Genomic DNA, 21,980 nt, shown 5'->3' with positions numbered 1-21,980 from the left:
ATGGGGTAGTATTTCATAGAAAAAAAAAAAGCTTTTACTACGGCCATGGGTTGTCTCCCTGGCCCTTCCCTTCCTTCCAGAAGGGCAGTTCAGTTCAGTTCAGTTCAGTCGCTCAGTCATGTCCGACTCCTTTCGACCCCATGAATTGCAGCACACCAGGCTCCCTGTCCATCACCAACTCCCGGAGTTCACTCAGACTCATGTCCATTGAGTCGGTGATGCCATCCAGCCATCTCCTCTGTCGTCCCCTTCTCCTCCTGCCCCCAATCCCTCCCAGCATCAGAGTCTTTTCCAATGAGTCAACTCTTCGCATCAGGTGGCCAAAGTATTGGAGTTTCAATACCTTTCAAGTGAAGGGCACTTAAGGAGAACCAAAGTCATGGGAGGCGATCCTGGGGGATATGTGTGGGGTGACAGGGCAGGCCAGGGACCCCATGGCCCTTGGGCAAGCTCCAACCCTGTGCTCCTTGGACAATGGAGGGTATATGTCTGTGTTGGGGGGAGACTTTTAATTATTAACACTTATCACATGGATGTTAGATTTTAGGGCAACATGATTTCATTTAATCCATCCAACAACTCTAGTTATTGGTTATCATGGACCCCATCTTAAGGGTGGGAAAACAGAGACATTTAGTGTTGACTCAAAGTCACACAGCCAGGGAGAGTTAGAATAGAGACTAGAACCCAGGACTGTCTGACCCCAGAGACTCTGCTGTTCCTGCTACTGCCTCTCAGAAACATGAGTTTCTGTCCTTCCCTCCTGCGCTGACCAGAGGCTGATGTCCATAGAGGCCAGCTCTCAGTTCTGTACACGACTACAGCCATGCCCTGCACCCTCCGTGGTGGTGGCTTTCAGGAGTGTATACTGTGCTTTACAATCTGGAGGTGGGTGAGGTTGAGGGATAATGTAAAGATGGAGAAGCTGAGGCTCACGTGTAAAGTGACTTGTCCAAGAGGATGATAGAGAACAGTGGTCAAGGATCAGTCCACTTGCTCATTCATTCATTCAGTGACACATTTGTGAGCATCTACTATATGGCGGGCATTGAGTTGGACAAAGCGGTATAAAAATGAATAGGAGACAGTGCTAAGAGCTGACACGGATGGGGGTGTGGGGGCAAGGCAGCCCAGAGGAGGGGTGGGCTGAGCTGAGGCTTGCAGGGTGGGTCAGCAGTGTCCCAGCAAAGCAGAAAGGCGTTTCTGGTAAGAGCATAGGTGGCAACCCACCTGAGAACACCCAGCACCAGAGGGGAGCCGGGAGCTGGTGGATCTGGGTGAGGACAGGCAGGAAGGATAGGCAGGGGATCTCAGTCAGGATCTTGAGCCAGAATTCCTACTCCTGACCTGAATGAAGGTCTCAGGGCTTCAGAAAAGAAAACCAGCGTCTGGGTCCCACCCCAGCTGAACAGACCAGATCTTCCAGTGGAGCTAGGCACAGGGTGTATAGTGAAATTCCATGGTGGGGTGGCGGGGTCCAAACACGCATTCTCGTGGAGAAGCGCTGGCTGGACAGTGAGCAGAGGCTGACTGAGTTTTAGGTGGGAGCAAAGGCGTGAGGTGTGTGCTCTGGAAAAATTCCCCAGGGCTGTCACAGAGAAGAGGGGAGGTGGCCAAGAGGCCTCAGGCCTCAGGCCACCAGGGGTGGAGGAGAACCTGAGGACACTGGCCCTGGTGGGTGGGTGGGGGGCTCTGTCCCCAAGAGCCACTTGGAGAAGGAGCCAGAACAGAGCGTCAGTGAGGGGGAGGGCGGAGATGGGAGGGAGGGCAGAGCAGGACGAGGAAGGAGCTCTTGAGATACGAAAGGAAAAGCCAAGAGAAGAGACGGAGCCCCGGGCACCTCAGACCCTCTTACCTTTGCCCTCAATCCTGCCGGGCAGGCCCCACCAGCAACGGCCTGCAGAAGGTGGACGTGCAGCTGATCCCGCAGGACCTGTGCAGCGAGGCCTACCGCTACCAGGTGACACCCCGCATGCTGTGCGCCGGCTACCGCAACGGCAAGAAGGATGCCTGCCAGGTGACTCCCACGGAGTGTGCCGGGGGCGGGGAGAGGGCATGGCCCTCAGCTCACAGCAGCCTGCAGCAGCCTCACGGCAAGGTGGGCTTGGCTGTCCCCACTTTGTGGGTGAGGAAACTGAAGGTTGGGAGGTTGAGAGACTGCCTCCAGGTTGCAGACCCCAGATCAGAAAAGACCCCCGGTGCCAGGTCTGAGACCCAACCCCAGCTCTGCTTCTTATCCTCTGAGAGGCACTTTGCCCAAGTGACCCAGCAGAGAGGACTAGATGGAGCCCACAGAAGGGAGGCAGAGCTGGGCAGGGCACTGGGATGCACATTCAAGCTTCCATGACAGCCAGACCCTGCTGAAGGCCAGGCTGGGTTGGTTCGGGCTCCCTCCATGTATCGGAGGCTTCCAAAGGGGATGTGATTTTCCTGCTGTCACTCTCAGACTATCCCCAGTAGTCCAGCCCTTTACCTGGAAGTGGATTGCTTTACCCTGACGTAGTCCTGTCTCTCCCTGCCTTACAGGGTGACTCAGGTGGCCCGCTGGTGTGCAAGGAGCCCAGTGGCCGTTGGTTCCTAGCAGGGCTGATCAGCTGGGGTCTGGGCTGCGGCCGGCCCAACTATTTTGGCGTCTACACCCGCATCACTGGTGTGATAGGCTGGATCCAGCAGGTGCTGACTTGAGGAGCTGCCCCCCTGCAGAGCAGGGGCCTACTTCTTGGACTCAGAGAGCCCAGGGCACCCACCGGGGGGTTGGGAGCAAGTATTCTTCAGGCAGCAGGGCCTGGAGGGGACAGGAGGTGGTATTTCCTGTCCCCCAACCTGATGCCTGATATCAGCCTCAGTGAGGGTACGAGGGAGGTGGGCCATCCGCTGGTGGTCCAGACCACCCCTGAGGGCCTGGGATGGTTACCAGTCCTGGATGAGGGGTTCTCATCCAGGCTGTCGCCTCCTGATTCTCTCTTCTCCTCCCCGCTCCTCCACTGCTGACTTTGGGGGGAAGAGTTGAGCAGTGATCCTGTGGCTGCCAGGTCCTCCCACCACCACCCCTGCCCCAGTGCAAAGGCTGTTGGGATGGCATCTTCTCCAGACAGCAGATTCCAGCCTTTGAAGCCCTCGGCCTAACTTGAGTGGTGGAGGAGGAAGGTGCTCCCACAGGAAGGGACCTCAGAGTCCTGGAGACAGCCAAGTGGGCCAGCCGCCACTGCAAGCCAAAGGGTGGGGAGCCCTGGGTCCAGGGTCCTCCCAACCCCACCTGCCCCTTGGGACTTCACTGCCCATTCTCACCAAGAGGTGAGCTCAGCTGCCCTGTGGAATAAAGCCGTCTGACCCAAGGTCCTGCTCTGGGGGTTGAATGGGGCCCCAGCACCAATCTCATGCCCTTGACTGAAGAGACCCTTGCTATCTGCTCAGCCTGTTGGCTAAGTGTCCAGAAGGCCACGGCAGGGTCAGTGGGGGCAGGGCTGGCCTCCAGGGCAGCTGCCTAAATCCCAGGAGCCACCCTGAGAAGGCAGTGGTTGGGTGCCCTCAGGTCAGAGTTGGTGGTGCTAGTGGTAAAGAATCCACCTGCCAAGCAGGAGATGCAAGAGACACAGGTTCAACCTCTGGATTGGGAAGATCCCCTGGAGTAGGAAATGGCACCCACTTCAGTATTCTTGCCTGGAAATTCCCTTGGACAGAGGAACATGGCGGGCTACAGTCCTCTGGGCCACAAAGAGTCAGACACACACAGGTCAGAGTCAGGGCTGGGACAAGTGCTGGGCTTCCTCTGGAAGCCTAGGAGGAAACTGAGGGGCAGAGAGCCTCCTGATCACACCAGGGAGGGGTCAGGAGTGGAGCCTGGGGCAGAAGCCCTGTCTCCTGATTCCCAGGTGACCACTTCTCTGTCTCAGCACTGCCTCTGCATTCTGCGTCCCTTATTCAGCACCTCACAGGCTCTGACCACGTGCCAAGTGCTGTAGTGGGGTCATGGAGCTCACAGAACTCGGCTCCTTATCTCGGGAGGGGTGGGATGGTGACCGAGTGTGAAGGGTTCTGGGGGAGGCAGCCAGTAACTCAGAAAGTCAGGGAGAGCTGCCTGGAGGAAACTTGAGTTGGGATTCAAAGGCAGCCAAGGTAGGGAAGAGCATTCCAGGCAGGGGAAGAGGATGTACAAAGGCACAAAGTCCTCAAAGTCAGTGGGCTCTTAGGGAAAGTCAGTTGTTTTTAGTTTGGACACAGGTTGGGGTTAGGGGCAAAGCAAAGGAATTCTTTGCAGAATTCCTTTGGGGAGGGGCAAACTGAGATGAGATGGCAAAGAACTTGGAGTGGAGCTAAAGATCTGATGCTGGGCACTCTGGGGAGCCACGAAAGGTTCTAGAGCAGGAAGGTGACACACAAGTGGCTTCATATTTAGAAGCAACACTGACATCAGCGTGGAGAAAATGGGAGGCAGGGAAGCTGGTAAGGAGGCTGCTGTAGAACTCAAGAAGGAGGAGGCCTGGACCGAGCAGGGCAGTAGGGATGGACACAGCATTAAAGGGCCTTCATTATCCTCCAGGTGCGTTGGTGGTGGGGGTAATCTGAGGACCTCTTCCGGCTGGGCTGGTGGAGGACCCATTGCCTGACCTGGGCACCTGGGGAAGGAAAGGCTCTGGGAAGATATCATGAACTTAGGTGCCCCTAGGAAGGAGATGTCCAGGAGATAGGCAGAGCTTGAGAAAGGTTTGGAGGGGGGGTTTTCCAACCACCCTGCATGGAAGGTGGTCCAGGGAAGACCAAAGACGTAGGGGAGACGCAAGCACTGCAGAAGTGGGGGCCCAGAGTAGGAGGCTGAGGGGTGTGTCCAGTGGCTGGAGGGGAGCTGAGGGGGTGGAGTCTTAACAGCCAAGGCTATGGCCTGATTGGGAGTGATCAGGGAGGGCCGTGGGGTGGGCCCTCGTAGAGGTGAGGAAGGGGGGTGTCAAGCACAGAGTGGGAGGAAGAAGAAGCGGGGAGCCTCAGCAGGGACCTAGTCTCCAGAGGGTTTTCAAAGGGAGACAAGGAGTGGCCACCAGAACCACATGTGGGGAAGCCTTTCACCTGCTGGGTCCCCACTGTGGAGACGGAGCAGATGGAGCAGCTGCTATGGGGGGTCACCTTTGGGGAGGGGACAGGACTACCCCGGGGGGCTTCTCAGAGGGGGAGCAGAAGACTGCCAGAGGGTACTCTGCTAAAATGCAAATTCCTGGCCTATCCTAGTCTTAGTGGAAATTGTGTGGGGGGGTGTAATCTGTTCTTTTAACAAGCCCCCTGGTGACCCTTTTGCGATACAGAAAGTGAAGTCAACCCAGAGAGCCAGGTGGACTCAAGGGAAGAAGTGAGGACCCCCAGGGCATCGAGTGGGCTTGGGAGGGCCTCTGCTTAGGGGATCATGGCTTTGCAGAGATGTCCCCCCCCAAATCTGCAAGATAAACTGCTGGGGGGAGGGGAGGAGGGAGGTAAGGTAGACACTCAGTAGGACCAGCACATGGTTAAGGAATTGGCCAGGTGGGGTGGGGGTGGGCAGGGCTTTGTTGGACTCTGAGAAGATGGAGGGGAGCCTGCGGGTTGTATTTCTTAGGACTTGGGGCAGAGGGTGGAGGTGACCAGAAGGTATCACAGCAGGAAGCAGAGGGGACGTCCTGGGAAGTTAGGATGGAGCGGAGGTGGCAGGGCAAAGCTGGGGAGCAGAGGGCCAGCTGAATGGGGAGGTGAGGAAGGGAAACTCCAGATGCCCAGAAACCTAGCTCCCCATCCCTCAGCATCCCAGCTAATCCACTTCTGCCTCAAGGCCGTGAGAGACTGAGTAACCCCGGGGGCAGGGCCTTAGAAGTCATCTCGTCCAACCCCTTGCTTTACCCATGAAGAAACAGACCCAGAGAGGGGCAGATACTTTCCAAAGTTCACCCAGCAAGGCAGCGTTGGTCCCCTGGACGCCCACCCACGGGACAGAGGATCCAGCCATGATACTTCCCCTTAACACACACGGGAGAGTGACAATAGGCAGACCCCAGGACTTTAGGGAAAAGCCCCATTACCTTTGGGCTGTCTATCCCACCTTAAGTTTAGCCCCTGATCCAAGGGACTTCCCTGATGACTCAGCAGGTAAAGAATCCACCTGCAATGCAGGAGACTTGGGTTCAATCCCTGGGTCAGGAAGATCCCCTGGAGGAAGAAAGGGCAACCCACTCCAGTATTCTTACCTGGAAAGTCCCATGGACAGAGGCGCCTGGTGGACTCATCCACAGGGTCACAAGAATCGGACACAACTAAATGCACAGAGCGCTGTCCCCAAATGTGGCCCAGAGAAAGGGAGGCAGCCAGGCCGGCTGTTTCTTCAGGTTTTATTACGATGGGGTTGGACACAGCTGAGAAGCAAGAACCTGGCCCAGGAGCCCATATATGTGAGAGGCCCCTCGTTCAGCCCCTGCCAGCCTTAGACTCTCCCCTGGGTGGAGGGAGGACGGTCCCTTTCCCTTGTCATCAGTTCCTGAGGGGCCCCGCTGCCCCTGCTGAATCAGTGCCTGCCTCCCTCCTGGCCAGGCCACTCTGCGCCCAGCAGTACAGATGAAGGGGATGGGGTGGGCGTGCGGAGCAGCCAAGCTGAAGGCCAAGTCACCCACCCCCTCCTTCAAATATGGCCAACCCCCAGACCTTTCGCCCCCACCAATCCCTGCATCTCTGTGCTAGGCCAGCCTGCGTTTTACACCCTCCCTGAGGGCCTTCAGGGCCCTCACCCGTCTCGGTAACCTCACAACACCTTGTGAGGTAGGTAGGGCAGGATGTGACCCGGGTGACACACAGAGACACTCAGGCTCAAGGAGGTGACGTGACTGGGCTGCGGGGGAGCGTAGTATTTGCCATGCAGCTGGGGGCCCTGGGGGCGGGAACGTGGGTGCCTGGGAGACACAGCTGGACAACACCACACTTCGACCACAGGCAGACAGCTCTGCCCAGGGGTCCCAGGGCCCACCTCAGGACTTGAGAGGTCCCCACGGGCCCCCTCCCGGACCCCGGAGGCAGGGGTGAATGACATCCCCTGGGGTGTAGACAGAGGTGACAGCGGGGAGAGCTCTTCCTCTGCCTCGGGCCGGGGGCCCACCCCGTGGTACAAAAATAAAGCATTTCAGAACGGAACCCCAAGTCCCTGGAGGCGATCTGGGGCCTTACATCCGGGTGCCTCTGGCTTGTAACAGCTAGAAAATAAGAGGGGCAGGGGGATGGGGTGGGGGTGGTCAGAACACCGGGAGGGGGAGGAAGGGGTGGGGCCAGTGAGGAGAGGGGAGTGCAGGGCCAGGAGAAGGGCAGAGGGGAGATCGAAATGGAGGGGGGGGGGGTTGGGTGGGGGAGACAGGGAGAGAGAGAGAGTTAGGTGAGTCACGAGGTCCTTTCTGCGAGGAAGGAGGAGGGCTGAGGCCCAGAAAAAGTGGATTCAGAGCTGAGAAGGAGGCGATACAGGAAGGGGACCTGGCTTGCCGGTCTGCTGGGAACCCCACACCCCATCTTGGGCTGGGTGGTGGCCTCTTAGGAGTCCATATTCTGCCAAGACTCTGGCCGGGGGAGTGAAGGCCAAGAGAGGCTAGTCACCAGTGTCTCAGACAAAAGGTCACGGAGAACAGCTGTTTGTCCCCATTTTAGAGGCAACTGCGGCCCAGAGAGGGACAGTGACTTGCCCAAGGTCACAGCAGGTAGATAAGATGGAGTGGGGGCTTGTGGGCTCCTGGCCAGGGCTTCTTCTGCCACAGCCCAATCCTTAGCCAGCTCCTGCTGACTGCTCCTAGGCCACGGGCATCCAAGTGTGGCCTGTCCTTCCCAGCCCCGCAGAAACTGGGGACCCAGTACCCCGAGGCTGTGATTAGGAGTCCTGGGAGTCAGGGATGAGGTCTGGGCACCTGGCTTCCGTCTCCCTTCCCTCCTTCCCAGTGTGGCTCTGGTGCTGATGGGCAGGTGGGAGAGAATTTCCTCCCCCTCTTGTCTGCTCTCAGAGCCTCATACCCAAGGCCAAGATAGGCTGAGAAACTTGGGTGAGGGGAGAAAATCAGCCGGAAGTTCGGCCCAAGTTCAAGAAATAAGAGATGAGCACCCTTCTGGCTTCTGCCCCTCCCTCCAGCTCCGCCAGGCTATGAACCAGGCATGGCAGCTCTGGGGGCAGGCGAGGGGCCCAGGAGAGGCCCTCCCTGCAAGCACCACCTCAGGTCTGAGGGGGTGCAGCCAGAAACCTGCAAGGAGGAAAAGTGAGGAGGTGAAGCGCTGGAGCAGTGCCTCAGACGTGGCCGGCAGGGGGCGCTGAGGAGGTGCAGCTGCTCCCCTCCCCCCCGGCCCGGGAGGCAGGAGGTGCCAGAAGGGGTGCAGGAGGCGGCAGGCAGGGTGCTCTGGGATGCGGGGCCGGGGCGCCTGGGTGCAGGGCGCAGGAGACTGGGACCAGGGCAGCCCCGGGATGGAGGTGTGAGCAGGCAGAGAGAAAACCCGGACAGGGGCAGAGAGGGAAGAGGCAGGGTGTAGGTGAGATCCAGGAGGAAGAAGAGGTGGATGAAGATGAGGCAGGACCTCCGGCGGGGAGCGGAGGAGGAGGAGGCGGTGGTGGGAGGGAGAAAAGGTTAGCGGGATCCTGAGATGACTGGGCTGCAAAGAGAAAGTGAGAGAAGGGATGGTTATGCAGGTGAGGCACCAGGCATGCAGCTGAGCTAACCCTGGTGGGCCCGCCCGACCCCCGGCCGCCCCCAGGACCCCAGGTTCTGCAGCTGGCTCCAGCAGGGAGCGGGCGGGAGGCGCCGGCTTCTACTAGCAATCATTTTCCTCGGGGGTTGGCTGCACCTTTCTCCTGCGTATCTGCCTCCACCTGCACCTCCTGCTCCTGCTGCTGCTCCAGCTGCTCCTCCGCGCTCTGTGAACCAGCCGGCGGACCCAGGGAAGAAAGAGCGCAGAACTGACCGGGGGACCGGGGCCTGCTGGCGGCTGGCCCCGAGGGCCCCCGTCTCAGGGTAAAGGGGAGGGGCAAGAGAAGGAGGACCTTTGGGGAGGGGAGCGCTACAGCCACAGAAGCCGGTGCATCGTGTCCGGTCCCGGGAAGCCTGGGGAGGGGCCTGGGGGAACCAGCGGGAGGGTGGGGACCTGCTGAGGATGCTGGCGGCTGGGCCCAGCCGCTGTGACAGCGGTGGAAGACGAAGAGGGTGGGTGTGTGGCTGGGGTATCCTTGAGGGGCGCCCGGGAAGGCCTCATTTTAGAAGGACCAACCCAGAGTACATATGAGGCCAGGGAAGGCCCAGGGCAGACACCAGCCAGATCTGAGATGCCAGCACCAGCTCTGACATCCCAGATCCTGAGGTCTCTCCCAGAGAGGCAGGAGCAGCCGGCTCACCCTGCACCCCTGCAAGGCCACGTCAGCCACTGGCCCCGCTGGTGGTGGGGTGGGTACGGGAAGTCACAGCACAGGAAGGCAGACAAACAGACGGGAAGCAGAGTTCCTAAGTCTTCACCACACAGGGACAGGCTTCTAGAAGGAATGCTCTCCTTTCTTCCCAGCCTGGCTGCTGCCTGCCCCGCCGGTTGCACCCCGGGCTCCTGAGGCTTCTGACCAACGCAGGGTCCAGGGTGATAGGACCATTGATCAACCCCCTCCCTGCAGCCAGCTGAGGCTGCCTCACAGGCCAGGATGGAAACACAGGGTTGGACCCTGAGGGCTCCAGACCCCTCTGCTGCTGAGTCCTATGTGGGGAGCCTGCAGGATGGGCAGAATGAACAGATTCGGCTTCCCTGCCCCAGCCCTGGCCCCCAGGAACTAAACTGGCCCCTTGGATCCCAGAAGTTCCAAGCTGGTGGTCCACCCCCTCACTTCTCTGAGAATACAACCAAAGTGCATAGAGAGGATGCGACCTGTCCAAAGTCACACAGAGCACTCACACCATGCCCAGACCCCTAGTCCAGTGCATTCCCCCGGTGCCATGCTGCCCCATGGCCGCCATGTGACCACCATCCAAGTAATATCTAAGTCCACTCTGGTCACACCCTGGGGCTAATCTCCTCTCACTGTCCCTGGAGCCTGGGCCTGGGTAACTGGCGTGGGCAGACAGGACCATGGGTGGCATGGGATGGATGGCATCAGCTGTGATCAGGGCGTCAGGCGTGTGCAGCAGGAGGGAGAAAGAAGAAGCACAGATGGCCAGGCGGAGGGCAGCAAGGGGAGGGAGGGACAGCAGGGAGGCTGAGGTTGGGCTGAGGGCTCACCTTGGTTTTGCGGCTGGACTCGGAGCTCAGCCCATGTGGGGAGCTGTAGAGCTCCTTGGACACCACACACAGGAACTCTGCCTGGTCCTCACTGCCATAGTTGTAGGAGGAGCCGATGTTCACCAGCTGGAGGGATGGGGCGTGGGGAGAAAATGATTGGTCAGGTGGGGTGGGGGGCAGGGGTGGGCAAACATTGGCACTGTCAAGATACTGACTGTGCCCTGATCTTGCTGCTCCATTCAGGCCCATCCCCCTGGCTTTCCAGAAGACACCTCTGGCCCAAAGTCAGAGTCCTCTCCACCTCCCCAACCTATGCCTCTGGTCAATTTCCAGGGCCAGCCTCCCCACATGGCTTGGCCGGGCCTGATCCTTAGAGGAAGGCAGTTATCATTGCTGTTTCTCCCCCACTCAGCCTAGTCCCAGATCTAGCAGGCTACTTCCAGAAGCAGGCAGAGATCTTTAACAGGCAGACTGTGCTCCTGTGTCCCGGGTGTGGCTGAAGCAGCCCCAGAACCAAGTCACAGGATGGGGTCCACATGACCTGGTGGAGCACCATAGAATATTCTAGGCTCTCAGAAGCAGAGGTAGACTAGATCACCCGTTCCTTAGGCCAGTGGTGCCTGGCATGTTTGCTTGGCTTCTGGGAGCCCATGCAATTGCCAAAGACTCTCACCTAGAGAGAAGAGGAAAGCAGCCCCACTTTTGGTCTGGGATCCCTAAAATAACTACATCTGCAGGCCCCTCCTGGCTGATAAAAGCTCTGCACATGGTGGGTCTCATTAAGCCCCCAGGGACCCTCATCCTGCAGACAGAGGGAAGACCAGCCCCTTTGGCAGATGAGGTCTTGAGGGGTAGTCACTTCCCACGGCCAGAATGAGTGGAACAGGATTTGAATCCAGGACCCTGAGTCCTCTCTGGAATCCTACAGAGTCAAATGCTTCTAATAATTCATAGGATGCTAGCTAGCTTCAATGTTTCGAGGCCTACCCTGGGCTAGAGACTTGATCCATGGTCTTTCTAATCTACACAATGTTCTGGCAAAAGAAGCACTACTGACCCATGTCACAGATTGGGAAACTGAGGCCAAGAGAAAGATGACCTGCTTAAGGTCGCAGAGCACGTCAGTGGTGAAGTCTAGATGTGAATCCAGGCTTCCAGTTCCTGGACTGAGCTTGTTCCTCCCCCCAGGCCTGGCCAAGCTGGGGAGCCTGGCCTTCCTCTCCGTTCTTCAACCTCCAGGTGTGAGGGAGCTTGTATGGATAAAAGGCAGCCCAACCCTTCTCCTCTCTAAGGGCCAATCTGACCTTGGGTTGGCTGCTGGCTCTGATCCTCTGGAAACCTGAGAAAGGTGTGACGTCAACTGGATTATTAGGGCAACCTGTTTATGATAAAAATCTCTCCTGGCTGGTAAATTGCATCAGGACTGGGAGGAAATGCAGGTCATCGTGAATACCTCAGGGGAGGCTGCTGCTCTGTGCTTCTGAAGGTGGCCATGCTTGGAACTGGGCATGTCCCTTGTGGGAACCTGGAATCTATGCCTGTGGAATTGCTACAAGAGGTGTGGCCCCCAGGGGACCTCCGCTCTCCTCTACGGATCTTGTCTCCTCTCATCAGAACCGTCGCTTGAGGGGCAGAGACTCACACACTTCGGTGTAAACGCTACCCAGCTCCTGGGAGGCTTTGCCAGAGCTGCCTTGAGGCCTGTGGGGCTTCCTTTGTCTCTCCTTCCCAATCAATCTGCTACCAAGTGTGGCCTTTCTTAATCTTGTTTGTTTGCCTTAAGAAGACTCCTGGGTAGGGGCTGCAGTGGGGAACCCCAAGGCTGGGGCTTTGGGAAGAGAGGAGCTTGCTTTGCCTGGAGGTGTGGCTCCTGTGCACTCCACCCACCTGCTCAAAGCGCCAGCCATCAGACATGGTGGAGACCATCTGCGTCAGCTCCTCCTCCTGACATTGCAGCACGCGGTATACGTGCTTGGGTGGGACCTGCGGGCAGAGGGCTACGTGGAGGGCACTTTGTGGGAGTGCCCAGCATCCCAGGATAGGAGAGCACCTGCTCTTCACCTACCCTCTACCCCCAAGAAGGACAGAAGGAGGGGATGGGGTTGGGGTGGTAAGCCAGAAGTCACGTTCTGAGTAACTGTGATGTGCCAGGCACTCAACATGCATAATTTCACTTAGTCCCTCCCAAAACCCTAGGAAGGTTCATGGAAGCTCTGAGAGGGTTGGTTACTGGCCCAGGTCACCCAGCTAAAGAGTTGCAGAACCAGAATTGGGACACAGGTGATACAAGGGGTAAGGAAAAAGGGCTTAGGAGGCATCCTGGGTCACTAACTGAGGCAGGTCCTCCAGGAGACAGAGCACTCCCTCTTCAAGCTCCTGGGGAGAGAAGGACAGTGGAAGACAGTGCCTCCCTACCCATCTCTCATCTTCTACCTCTCCCCCAGGGTGGGCAGAGAATCCCACCAGCTCCTCCTACAGACGGGACACTTAGGCCCAGGGTCCAAGCTCAGACATGCCAGCTCCAGGGGGCCACCTGAGCCCATGAAATGTATGGTGTTACTAATCCCCATTGCCCCTACAGGGCCCCCTGTACCCTCACACTGACTCCATATTGCCTGTAAGGAAGGGAAGGGTGGGTAGTTCTCAGCACCTCTATATGCCACAAAAGGAAATGAGGGTCCAGAGAGTGGCGTGACTGGCCCAAGATCACACAGCAAACAGAGCCAAGGCAAGGACAGAACCTGGTATATGTCTCCCAGTCTGGAGCTTTGCGGGGCGATCTGGGAGCTGGACAACCCCTTACAGGGCAGCTCGGCCTTCCCAAGAAAAGCTAGTTCTGCCTCTCCTGACCTCCCTTCTGTCCCCACTCCCCACCACCCCCTGCTCTGGCCACGGATGCTGCCCCGCTGCCCCCTGACCTGTGTGACGGTGTAATCCTTTTCCTCCATCCGGTCTTTGATGATGCGGATCAGCGGGCCAATGTTGTAGAATTCCGCTTCCTCCAGGACCCCTGACACAGAGCGGCACCCCCATCACTCCCACTGCCCCCATGCCCCATTCTCGCCTTGTCCCCTCCATCCCCACCCCCTGCTCCAGTCACACTAGGGTGATGAGCCTCTCTGAGTTCAGGGCTCAGGCAAGAGGAAACACTTCCTTCTTGGGGACCCACACTCTCTATAGCAGGGCTAAGAGGCTGCCGTTCAACCTCACCATCTCCCTGCTGTGCTGAGCACAGCGACCCGGGACACCTGCCAGTCCCCCAGTCTGGGGCTAACCAGAGGCAGCAGGCCTGTGGGACTGGACCCTAGAAGGCCACAGTGAGAGGGGCCTTGGCTGACCCCGATTACATGCTCCCACTGATGAAGCACATGCTAAGCGGCAGGCAGCACCATGCCAGGCACGTTGCACTCTTTACTGTAGTTCGTTCTCAGCACGAGAAGTAGGTACTTTCATCACCCCCACCGAGCAAACAGGGAAACCAAGGGCCAGGCAAGGCAGTAGCTATGCAACACCTCACACCCGGCACGGGGCAGGGCTGGGGTTCACACTCAAGTTCCTCTGTCCTCCAATCCCACTAAGTGCACAATCTTTGTGCACATGCATCTCCCTGACCAACCACACTTCACAGTCTGCAGAGCCTGTCCTGTGCTCATCACAAGCCCCAGGGTGTTCTTGTCCCCACGCAGTTAAGAGAACCATCTTAGAGACTGAGTGAGTCCCTCTCAAGTGAAGGGGACAGCCCTCAGCCTTTGGATTCCCCTCAGCTCCTCAGGGCAGGGACACTCCTGGTCCTTTGCACAATTGGCCTCTGGGCTCCTGGGGGACAGGACCCACATCTGATGTCCCTGGCTGTCCCCAGTGCTCACATCCACCTAACACAGAGGAGGCGGTCAGTGAGTGCTACTGCCAGGAATGCCCACCGTGGAGCCCTACAGATGACAGACAACAAACTCTGTATCACGGGTCCTTGGTGCCAGGCATGGCACTAAGTGACACACTTGTATCCGCTCCTTTTATCTTCACAGCAGCTCAGCAAGGTGGGTGCTATTGTTACCCCATTCCACAGATGCAGGCTTGGAGGCACAAGGGGATAAGTGACTTTCTACGGTTCACACACTAGTCGGTTTCCTGCCAAAGCCCCTGGCCCCTTGGAGCAGGGCCCTAGTCCTGTCTGAAGGTGCTGGGAATGCCAGGGCTTTGACAAACCCAGAACCTGTAAACAGGTGTTAGCTGTGATGCTGGAGTGTTTAGCTCCCTTCCCCGTGGGAGCAGCTTTTGGGCCCAGGCCACGCCCATGGTGTCTGCTCCCCCAGGGGCCATCAGGAAAGCTGTGGGGCTCCCAGAGCTGATGCCTAGAGTGGGCTCTGATTCTGAAGCCCTGGTCCTCTGGAGAGTCACCTGGCCTCTAGACCACTGTGTCCCACAGGGGTCAGGAGGGAAGACTGTGGCCCGAGTGAGGAGGGAGGGGCTGTGTTAGACCCCTTCAGGGTACAAGCCCCGGGACTTGCGATGCCTGTTTTCTCAGAACACATCCCTAATGGAGATCACCGCCCCACTTTATACACACAGTGGAGACTCAGAAAGGAAAAGTGACAAGTCCAAGCTGGCCTGGCTGGGTCAGCTGACCCAAAGCCACACCATGTGCTCTAAGGAAAAGTGGGCTTGGCACCCACCTATAGTCCCTGCTTCAGGCTGTGGTTCTGCCAAGAAGCCATTCTCCCAGGCACGGCTTCCCTGCCATCTGCTGGGCCAGGAAGTGGACATCTACAGGGCCTCAGCTATCCGGCCTGGGAGGGACCAAAACGCCCGCTGGGGAGCAGCCTCCCCGCTCCCCTTCCTCCACCCACAACCCGCACTGTGCAGCAGAGGCTGTCAGATCTCGGGAAGAGTCACCCGTTCCACCTCCCTGCTGACTGTGAGCCCTCACCAGGCATCTGAGATACCCGATCACTCAAAGAAGGAGGCATACCTCTTCCCATGGCCATTTCTACCCACACCCGGCTCACCACTGGCTTCCCAGGAAGCCAGGGGAAAGGACATCCCCGCCCCCGGCAGAGGCTGCCGGCCTCAGGGCTTCCTCTCTCTTCTGCCTGTGTTTCTGCCACTTCCCCAGAGCACCACCCGGTGGAAGCACCCAGTGGAAGCATGGGCCAGTCACCTTGGCCCTAGGCTCAGCCTGGGCAGAGGCTTTGGCATCCAGTCCTGTCTGAGATGAGAAGCAGCAGGAAACATGGAAGAAAACAGAGGTCTCCTCTGGATAGGAGAAATGCCTTTCGACCACCATGGAAGGCCCTGGCAGGCTAGAGAAGACAGGCTTAGGATGCAGGCCCTGGCCAGCCCCCTGGACCAACTTACCCTCCTCGGCCATGTCCTTGTCTAGCACCAGCTTGCCATGCCGGAGGAAGTTCAGGATGGGCCCAAAGTAGGTGGGGTCACGGTCGATGAGGTAGGCCCCCGTCTCATCCTACGAAGGCAAGGGGCACAGGCAGTGAGAAAAGAGTGAGCCCCCCTTCCCCGCTGACCCTGCACATACCCCCACCCTTCAGTCCCAGTAAAGGATAGAGGGAGGGTGGGCGGGGGCACAGTGTTTGCTCCAAAACGGAGTGGTATGATGGAGTAAAAGTGCCTTGGGGTCAGATACAGCTAGGTTCAGATCCTGCCTCTGCCTTTTCCTGACTCTGTGACCTCTGGTCAGTGACTTGACCTCTCTGAGCCTTGCTCCTCTCCCCCACAACCGGGGAGAATTGTGAGCAGCCAGTGAAGTTTCAGTGGCACCCAATCCAGTGTAGGGCTCAGGGATTGTCCCTCTTAGAGGTTGTTGCCTGAAGCCAGCCCTACACGGTCTCCACCAGACCCCAGTTATTCTGGGGATGTTTACAAGTTTCCAAAGGAGCTGCTACCTCATTGGATACCCTCCCCCTTGAGAGAGTTTCAGTGAAACTCTACAGAGAGAAGACAGAGACATCAGCAGGTAAAGAGACTCACCCAAGGTCACAGCATCAGAAGGTCAGGAAATGGGAGAGAAGGGGCCTTAGAGGTCATCGCCAGGCTGGACCCCTGGGGCTACAGACAGGAGGCTGAGCTGGAGCAGGGAAGGATCTGACCCAAGGTCATGCAGGCAGTTTGCAGCAGAACCAAGATGGGAACCCAGAAATGGTGCCCCAGGCCAGCGTTCCTCCCCATGAAGCCCAGCTCAGAAGGAACCTGGGATTTCTCCACCCAGCTCCCTGTACCCCTAGGCCACCCACACCCCAAAGGGGAGGGAGAAGCAGACTCTAACTCCTGTGATGCAGGAGTCCAGTTTGGGGAGGAGAGAAGGCCCTTCGTGTCTGTCCTCCCCACAGCGCCAAAGAAATGGGAGAGACCTTATACAATAGTCTCCTGGGTGGGGAGCCCAGGGTAGAGCTCAAAAGCTCCAAATAGCCCCAGCCTGGCGTTGTGCCGTTGCCAAGGCAATGGGCACATCGCTCACTCTCTGATCCACTTCCTTCTCCCCTCCTCCGACCAGTTCTTCTTGCCTCCAGCTCTTCGGAGCAACCCCGCGAGCAGGCCTGGCTGAATAGCCAGATTCCAGAAAGCGAGGGATTTCCAGAGAGCGAGGGATCCCCAGCGGCCGCCCACCCCGTGGGCCTCACCCGGTCGGACTGCAGCTCTTCCCCCTGGCATAGGCGGCTGAGGAAGGACTTCTGCTCGCGGCACAGTGTCTGCCTGGTGGTCAGGAACACCGTGCCCCCCACGTTGAGCCGCACCCACTTGCCCCAGCCGCCCGCCCCCGCCGGCGGCGCTGCCTCACCGGCCTCCATCCTCATCGCTCTTCCCAGCGTCTGCATCCTCCGGGCAAGGAGGCTGGAGGTGGGCAGGTACCGAGCGCCGGGCATGCTGGGAGCTGTAGTCCGAGCCGCCGCGGGCGGATGCGGCTGGAGCGAGGATCTTGCCTTTCCCTAGCCCCGCCCTATTTTGTCCTTTCTGGGAGGTCTCCAAACGAGGGTCTTTTAAAGATGCTCTTGGCCAAAGTGCTCTGTGTTTGGGGAAGGTCAAATTCAAGGTCACTGGGAAAATAATGAGTGATACCCCAAATCAGCAATCCTCCCATTCTGTCTCCACATTGCTTTCCCTTTGTCCAGTCTGGGTTATCAAACAACCGACAAGAGAAGAAACTTTCCCCTCCCCCAATTTTATAGCAGCATTTACCTGTATCTGTTTTCTAATATTCTTTCATTCTGCTTTTGGCTGGCGGGGGTTGAGGTAGAAGGGAGCTGTGCTCTTTCCCCACGAAAACTCTCTTTGAGGACAACAGAGCTGGGCTTACAGTTGGCTCAGCACCTTCTATATTACAGATGCTTTATGCATCTGTATTATTCATTGATGCTCTCAGTAGCCCTGTGAAGTTGGCGTTACTGTACCCATTTTACAGATGAGGACACAGAAGCAAAGTGACTTTCTGCATTCACACAGCTAGTGAGGGTCAGGCTGGCAGGAACCCAGGTGGGTTTCAAGTGCATTTCCACCACCAAGGCCCCTTTCCTGCTGCGTGGGAAACATTTCTAGAGAGGAAGAGTGGAGAGGGTACTGGATGAATGTCTGGAGAGCTACGTTTTCATTCTGGCTTTTGTAGGGTTAAGTGCTGGGAGACTCGCAGTTTACTCATCTGTAATTCGGGAAGGGGAGGAGGGATTGGTTCTGTGGATGTACTTCTGAGCCAGATACCTTGGCGGGGGATGGGGGTGGGGTGCTGCTACTGTGGGTTCTGCAGGGTGCGGGAAGGGGACAGCTCTTCATGTGGTTTGGGTCCTGGGAGAGAAAGGAGCAGAAGGGAAGTCGCCCTCCTTTATTTATTTCCATGTAGCTTGTGGGATCTTAGTTCCCTGACCAGGAATAGAATCCAAGCCCTTGGCAGTGAAAGCACCAAGTCCTAACCACTGGACCACCAGAGAATTCCTGAAAGCTGTCTTCTTTAACTTCCTTTCCTTCTCACTATTTCAGTCAGTGATCTCTGTCACACACACACAGGCCCCACCCACTGGGCAGCCTGGCCCTGTGGCGGGGTGGGGAGGGGAAGGTTCTGTTATCTCTCTGATTCTGTCTCTGTAAACCTTTCCCCTTGGCAGGGAGTGGATCACAGCTGCTAGACTCCTGCTTCTGGGAACTTGTGTTCTCTTAAACACAAATTCGAGTGTGATCTTGAACCACCTCCTTTCTGAATCTCAATTTTCCCTTTTGCGAAGTGGGAAGTGTCACTGAAGAACACTGTCATGAAGATTCGATTATGTTGGTAAAACAGCTGGCATAATCCGTGGCTTGTAGTATACTGAACACATGAATGAATGAAATAGGATATAAGTTATGAACTGGCCTTGGAAGAGCAGCAGCACTCCAGGTGCTTGGTGAGTCCTCCACCATCGTCAGCTGAAACAAAACCATAGCAGGGAATATGTCTTCTTCCACTTAAGGGTCATAGGCAGGGAGTAACGTGGTCAGATGTGTAACTTGGGCCACTCTGGAGACTGTAGAGGAGATGGCTCAAAGCCCTGAGAGACCAGCCAGGAGGGCTCCTAGATGAGGGGTAGGGAAGCCCCAACCAAGGCAATGTCAACCAGGAGTAGGCAGCTTCAGTGGATACTTGGGAAGCAGAAGTGAAGCTTGAAGGGGCTATGGGAAGGAAGGAGAAGGAGGGAGAAAGAGGAAGGAGGAGGGGTCATGCTGACAACCCTGGCTTCTGGCTTTAACCAGCAGTGTTTCCCTGAAGCAGGAGAAGCTGGTCTAGGGAGGCATCAGGGGTGAAGAGGTCGGTTTGGAGCCTGTATCTGCAGTGCCTGTGGGGCAGGGGACCATTGTCCTGCAGGTGTGATACTCAGCAGAGCAGCTTAGGCTGGAGAGGACTGGTGGGCTGGCCTGAGCCTAGAGCAGGGAGGAGACCCCTTCAAAGAAGACCTGAAAAGTCCCAGAGCTAGAGACCCAGGAAGGCCCTCTCAGGTGGTGGCCCCAGTGAATGGAGAGGATGGGACAAAGTCTGGAGAGTGAGGAGCAAAAGCCATACTCCAGAGACCAAGAAGGGGCCAGTTTGCATGAACAAGTTCACAGGAGGAGTGAAAGCTGAGAAAGTGGAGCTGTAGCATCCTGGAGCTGTGGCAACCCACGGCTTGCCTGAACCAACCTGCTCCTGCAGGTTTGACAGAGTCGAGGCCTGGAGGCAGAGAATAACTTGCACAGGGTCACTCAGCAAATATGGAGCAGACCCCAGATTTCTTGGGCCACCAGCCCTCACCCATCGGGGGTTGCCTCTCCCCGGCAAGGAGCACAGACCACGCAGCACACGTGGACAGTGTAGAGCTTTTAAACTAAAGAGGCATGTCATGGGACAAAATTCAGATCTCTCTTTAGGTGAGGTGAAATTCCTTACTACATTGAATTATTTCACAATAAAAGTGATATTAAAAAGAAAGAAGGAAAGAAAGAAGGGCTTTCCTGGTGGCTCAGTGGTAAAGAATTCCCCTGCCAATGCAGGAGACGTGGGTTTGATCCCTGGTCTGGGGGGATCCCACGTGCCGCAGAGCAACTAAGCCTGTGCACTGCAACTATTGAGCTTGTGCTCTAGAGCCCCGGAACCTCAACTACTGAAGCCCATGCACCATAGAACCTGTGCTCCACAAGAGAAGCCGTCAGAATGAGAAGCCCATGCACTGCAACTCGCGAGAGAGTGGCCCCTGCTCACCACAACTAGAGAAAAGCCCTTGCAGCAACAAAGACCCAGCACTGGTCCTGGCCTAGAGGGGCAAATGGATCAACCCCTCCCCAATACTGGGAGTCTTTAGGACAGGGATCAGTCTTCTTCCTTTACACTGGCTTCTGATGTCTTTTATTTCACTGCTTCAGTGCTTCCTATGTGCCAGATGCTATTCTAAGCCCATCTGTCCCATGTAACAGGTGTGCTCAGGGAGCTGGGTGAGAGCAGGAGCTACCATTTATGCATCTAACACGCTGGAGACTGTGTCCCAGGCATTCTGTACTGGCAGCAGCTGCTGTCACTGATAAAGGGCTTATTCTGGACCAGGTCAAGTCTGTGCAGAATTCTTAAAACAGCCCCATGTGTTTGATCCTGTTCCCACCTCCATCTTATGGAAGATGAGATTGAGGCTCTGAGACCATGGGCCTTTCCAAGTGATGCTGGGAATGGCAACCAAGAGCAGATCTGGCCTTCAAGCTTGTCTCACTGACTCTGAAACTCAAGCTGACACAGAGTCCCAGTACACCCTTGCACAGGCCTTCTTAACTCTGAGAATGCTGGGAGGAAACTGTAGCCACCTAGGTGGTCCAGTGCAAATTTGCTTGGCTCATTGCCATTGTGGATCGTCATGGGGTCCTGAAGGTGTCACAGAGGCTCGGCCAGCATCTTTGGTCCCAGAGTGGTGGGGGAGGCTTACCCTCCTCCTTCTTCAGAAGCCCCCTAAACACCAGCATCCCCTCAGTAAGCACTTAAAATGTTCCCACCTGAAGCAATACCACCTCCCTCCCACCAAGCATCATTCAGTGACATTACTGCTTACTGAGCACCAACTGTGTGCCAGACATTGAAACACAGAGATGAAGGCACTAGGGCTGGTCCCTTCCCTAGAGGGGGCTTAGGATTAGAGGAGGTGGGCTTGAGAGTCTTTGAAAAAACATGGAATCCCAGACTATTCTGCTTGTAACCATGGACTGGTACTCTTCATAGTTTTATGAAGTTTTATGTCTTCTGAATTTAGAGGATAAAATTAAACATCCCTTAGACACTTTCTCAGAGAAGGAAATGGCAACCCACTCCAGTGTTCTTGCCTGGAGAATCCCAGGGACGGGAGAGCCTGGTGGGCTGCCGTCTATGGGGTCGCACAGAGTTGGACACGAGTGAAGCGACTTAGCAGCAGCAGCAGCAGGAGCAGCAGTAGACGATTTGTGATGGTTACCCTGGAGAAGGGCCAGACTTCAAATGCCTGCTGGTTACACTGCCCCCTGCTGTCCGCTTCTGGGAAGAGCAGCTCTCAGGTGCTTTTTTAACATGGCTTAGAATAGGGCTTGGAGAGGGAAATGGCAACCCACTCTAGTGTTCTTGCCTGGAGAATCCCAGGGACGGAGGAGCCTGGTGGGCTGCCGTCTATGGGGTCGCACAGAGTCGGAAACGACTGAAGTGACTTAGTAGCAGCAGAATAGGGCTTGAAAGTGAGACAGGAGAGAGAGACGGATTAAGGGGCACAGAGCTCCCAGACAAGGATGCCAGCCCGGGCTTTATGGCTTGCTAGTTGGGTGATCTTGGCAAAATCACTTAACCTCTCTGAACCTTAGTTCCCCCATATCTAAATTGAGAATAATCGTGCCTAGCTCATGCTGTTATTGTGAGGATTCAATAAGCTAACAACACATGAAACCACATGAAGAGCACTCAGCATGCTGTCTGGACAAAGCCTCAGGTCCTGTGAATATTGGCTTTCATGAAACCAATCCCGCCACTCTGCCTATTGTCCTTTGGGTCTAAGATCAGGGGCTAAGCCAAAGACTGCCCCTTAGGATGCATTTCCCAGCAGCCTGGAATGAACCAGCCCAACAAACACTTCTCTGCTGGGGTCAGAGGGAGAGGCAGAGAGAAAAGCCACCCCAAATGATCCAGCCTCCAGAGCAGAGCGGCTGCCATAAAGGGGCCTGAGAAACTTTCTATTGCCAGACAGAGCTGAAGGAACAGAAAATACATCCTAAAGTTCTCACCTGAGCACATCACCATGTCCTAT

The 21,980-nt window shown here is 56.7% G+C and overlaps 2 protein-coding genes across 11 annotated transcripts in view; one reads left to right on the top strand and one right to left on the bottom strand.

The window, feature by feature from the left end:
* Nucleotides 1-3,335, top strand: part of TMPRSS6 (transmembrane serine protease 6) — a 39,571-nt gene extending 36,236 nt beyond the window's left edge. For 5 of the 6 annotated variants that reach the window (XM_061417375.1, XM_061417373.1, XM_061417374.1 and 2 more), the window contains 2 exons: nt 1,881-2,017; nt 2,527-3,335. In XM_061417375.1, the coding sequence (XP_061273359.1) occupies nt 1,881-2,017; nt 2,527-2,685 (296 nt within the window). In that variant the 3' untranslated portion in view covers nt 2,686-3,335. Of the gene's footprint in view, nt 1-1,880; nt 2,099-2,526 lie in introns of all 6 variants that reach the window. The other variant, XM_061417372.1, reaches the window with a different exon arrangement.
* Nucleotides 3,336-6,330: 2,995 nt separating this feature from the next.
* Nucleotides 6,331-17,088, bottom strand: KCTD17 (potassium channel tetramerization domain containing 17). Of its 5 annotated transcripts, XM_061417388.1 has the most exons (9): nt 16,860-17,048; nt 15,580-15,688; nt 13,143-13,234; nt 12,112-12,207; nt 10,225-10,350; nt 8,815-8,884; nt 8,548-8,622; nt 8,129-8,219; nt 6,331-7,196 (listed from the first exon to the last, which is right to left on the bottom strand). In XM_061417388.1, the coding sequence occupies exons 1-9, from the start codon at nt 17,031-17,033 to the stop codon at nt 7,127-7,129; spliced, it is 903 nt and encodes a 300-aa protein (XP_061273372.1). In that variant the 5' UTR covers nt 17,034-17,048; the 3' UTR covers nt 6,331-7,126. The 5 variants fall into 5 exon arrangements, with proteins under 5 accessions (XP_061273372.1, XP_061273367.1, XP_061273371.1 ...); XM_061417383.1 differs by having other exon boundaries at nt 6,331-8,622; XM_061417385.1 differs by lacking the exon at nt 6,331-7,196 and having other exon boundaries at nt 7,214-8,622; nt 17,018-17,088.
* Nucleotides 17,089-21,980: the final 4,892 nt, after the last annotated feature.

Source organism: Bos javanicus, chromosome 5, assembly GCF_032452875.1.
Source record: "Bos javanicus breed banteng chromosome 5, ARS-OSU_banteng_1.0, whole genome shotgun sequence".
Classification (NCBI taxonomy): Eukaryota; Metazoa; Chordata; class Mammalia; order Artiodactyla; family Bovidae; genus Bos; species Bos javanicus.
This window is presented reverse-complemented; position numbering and strand designations above follow the sequence as displayed.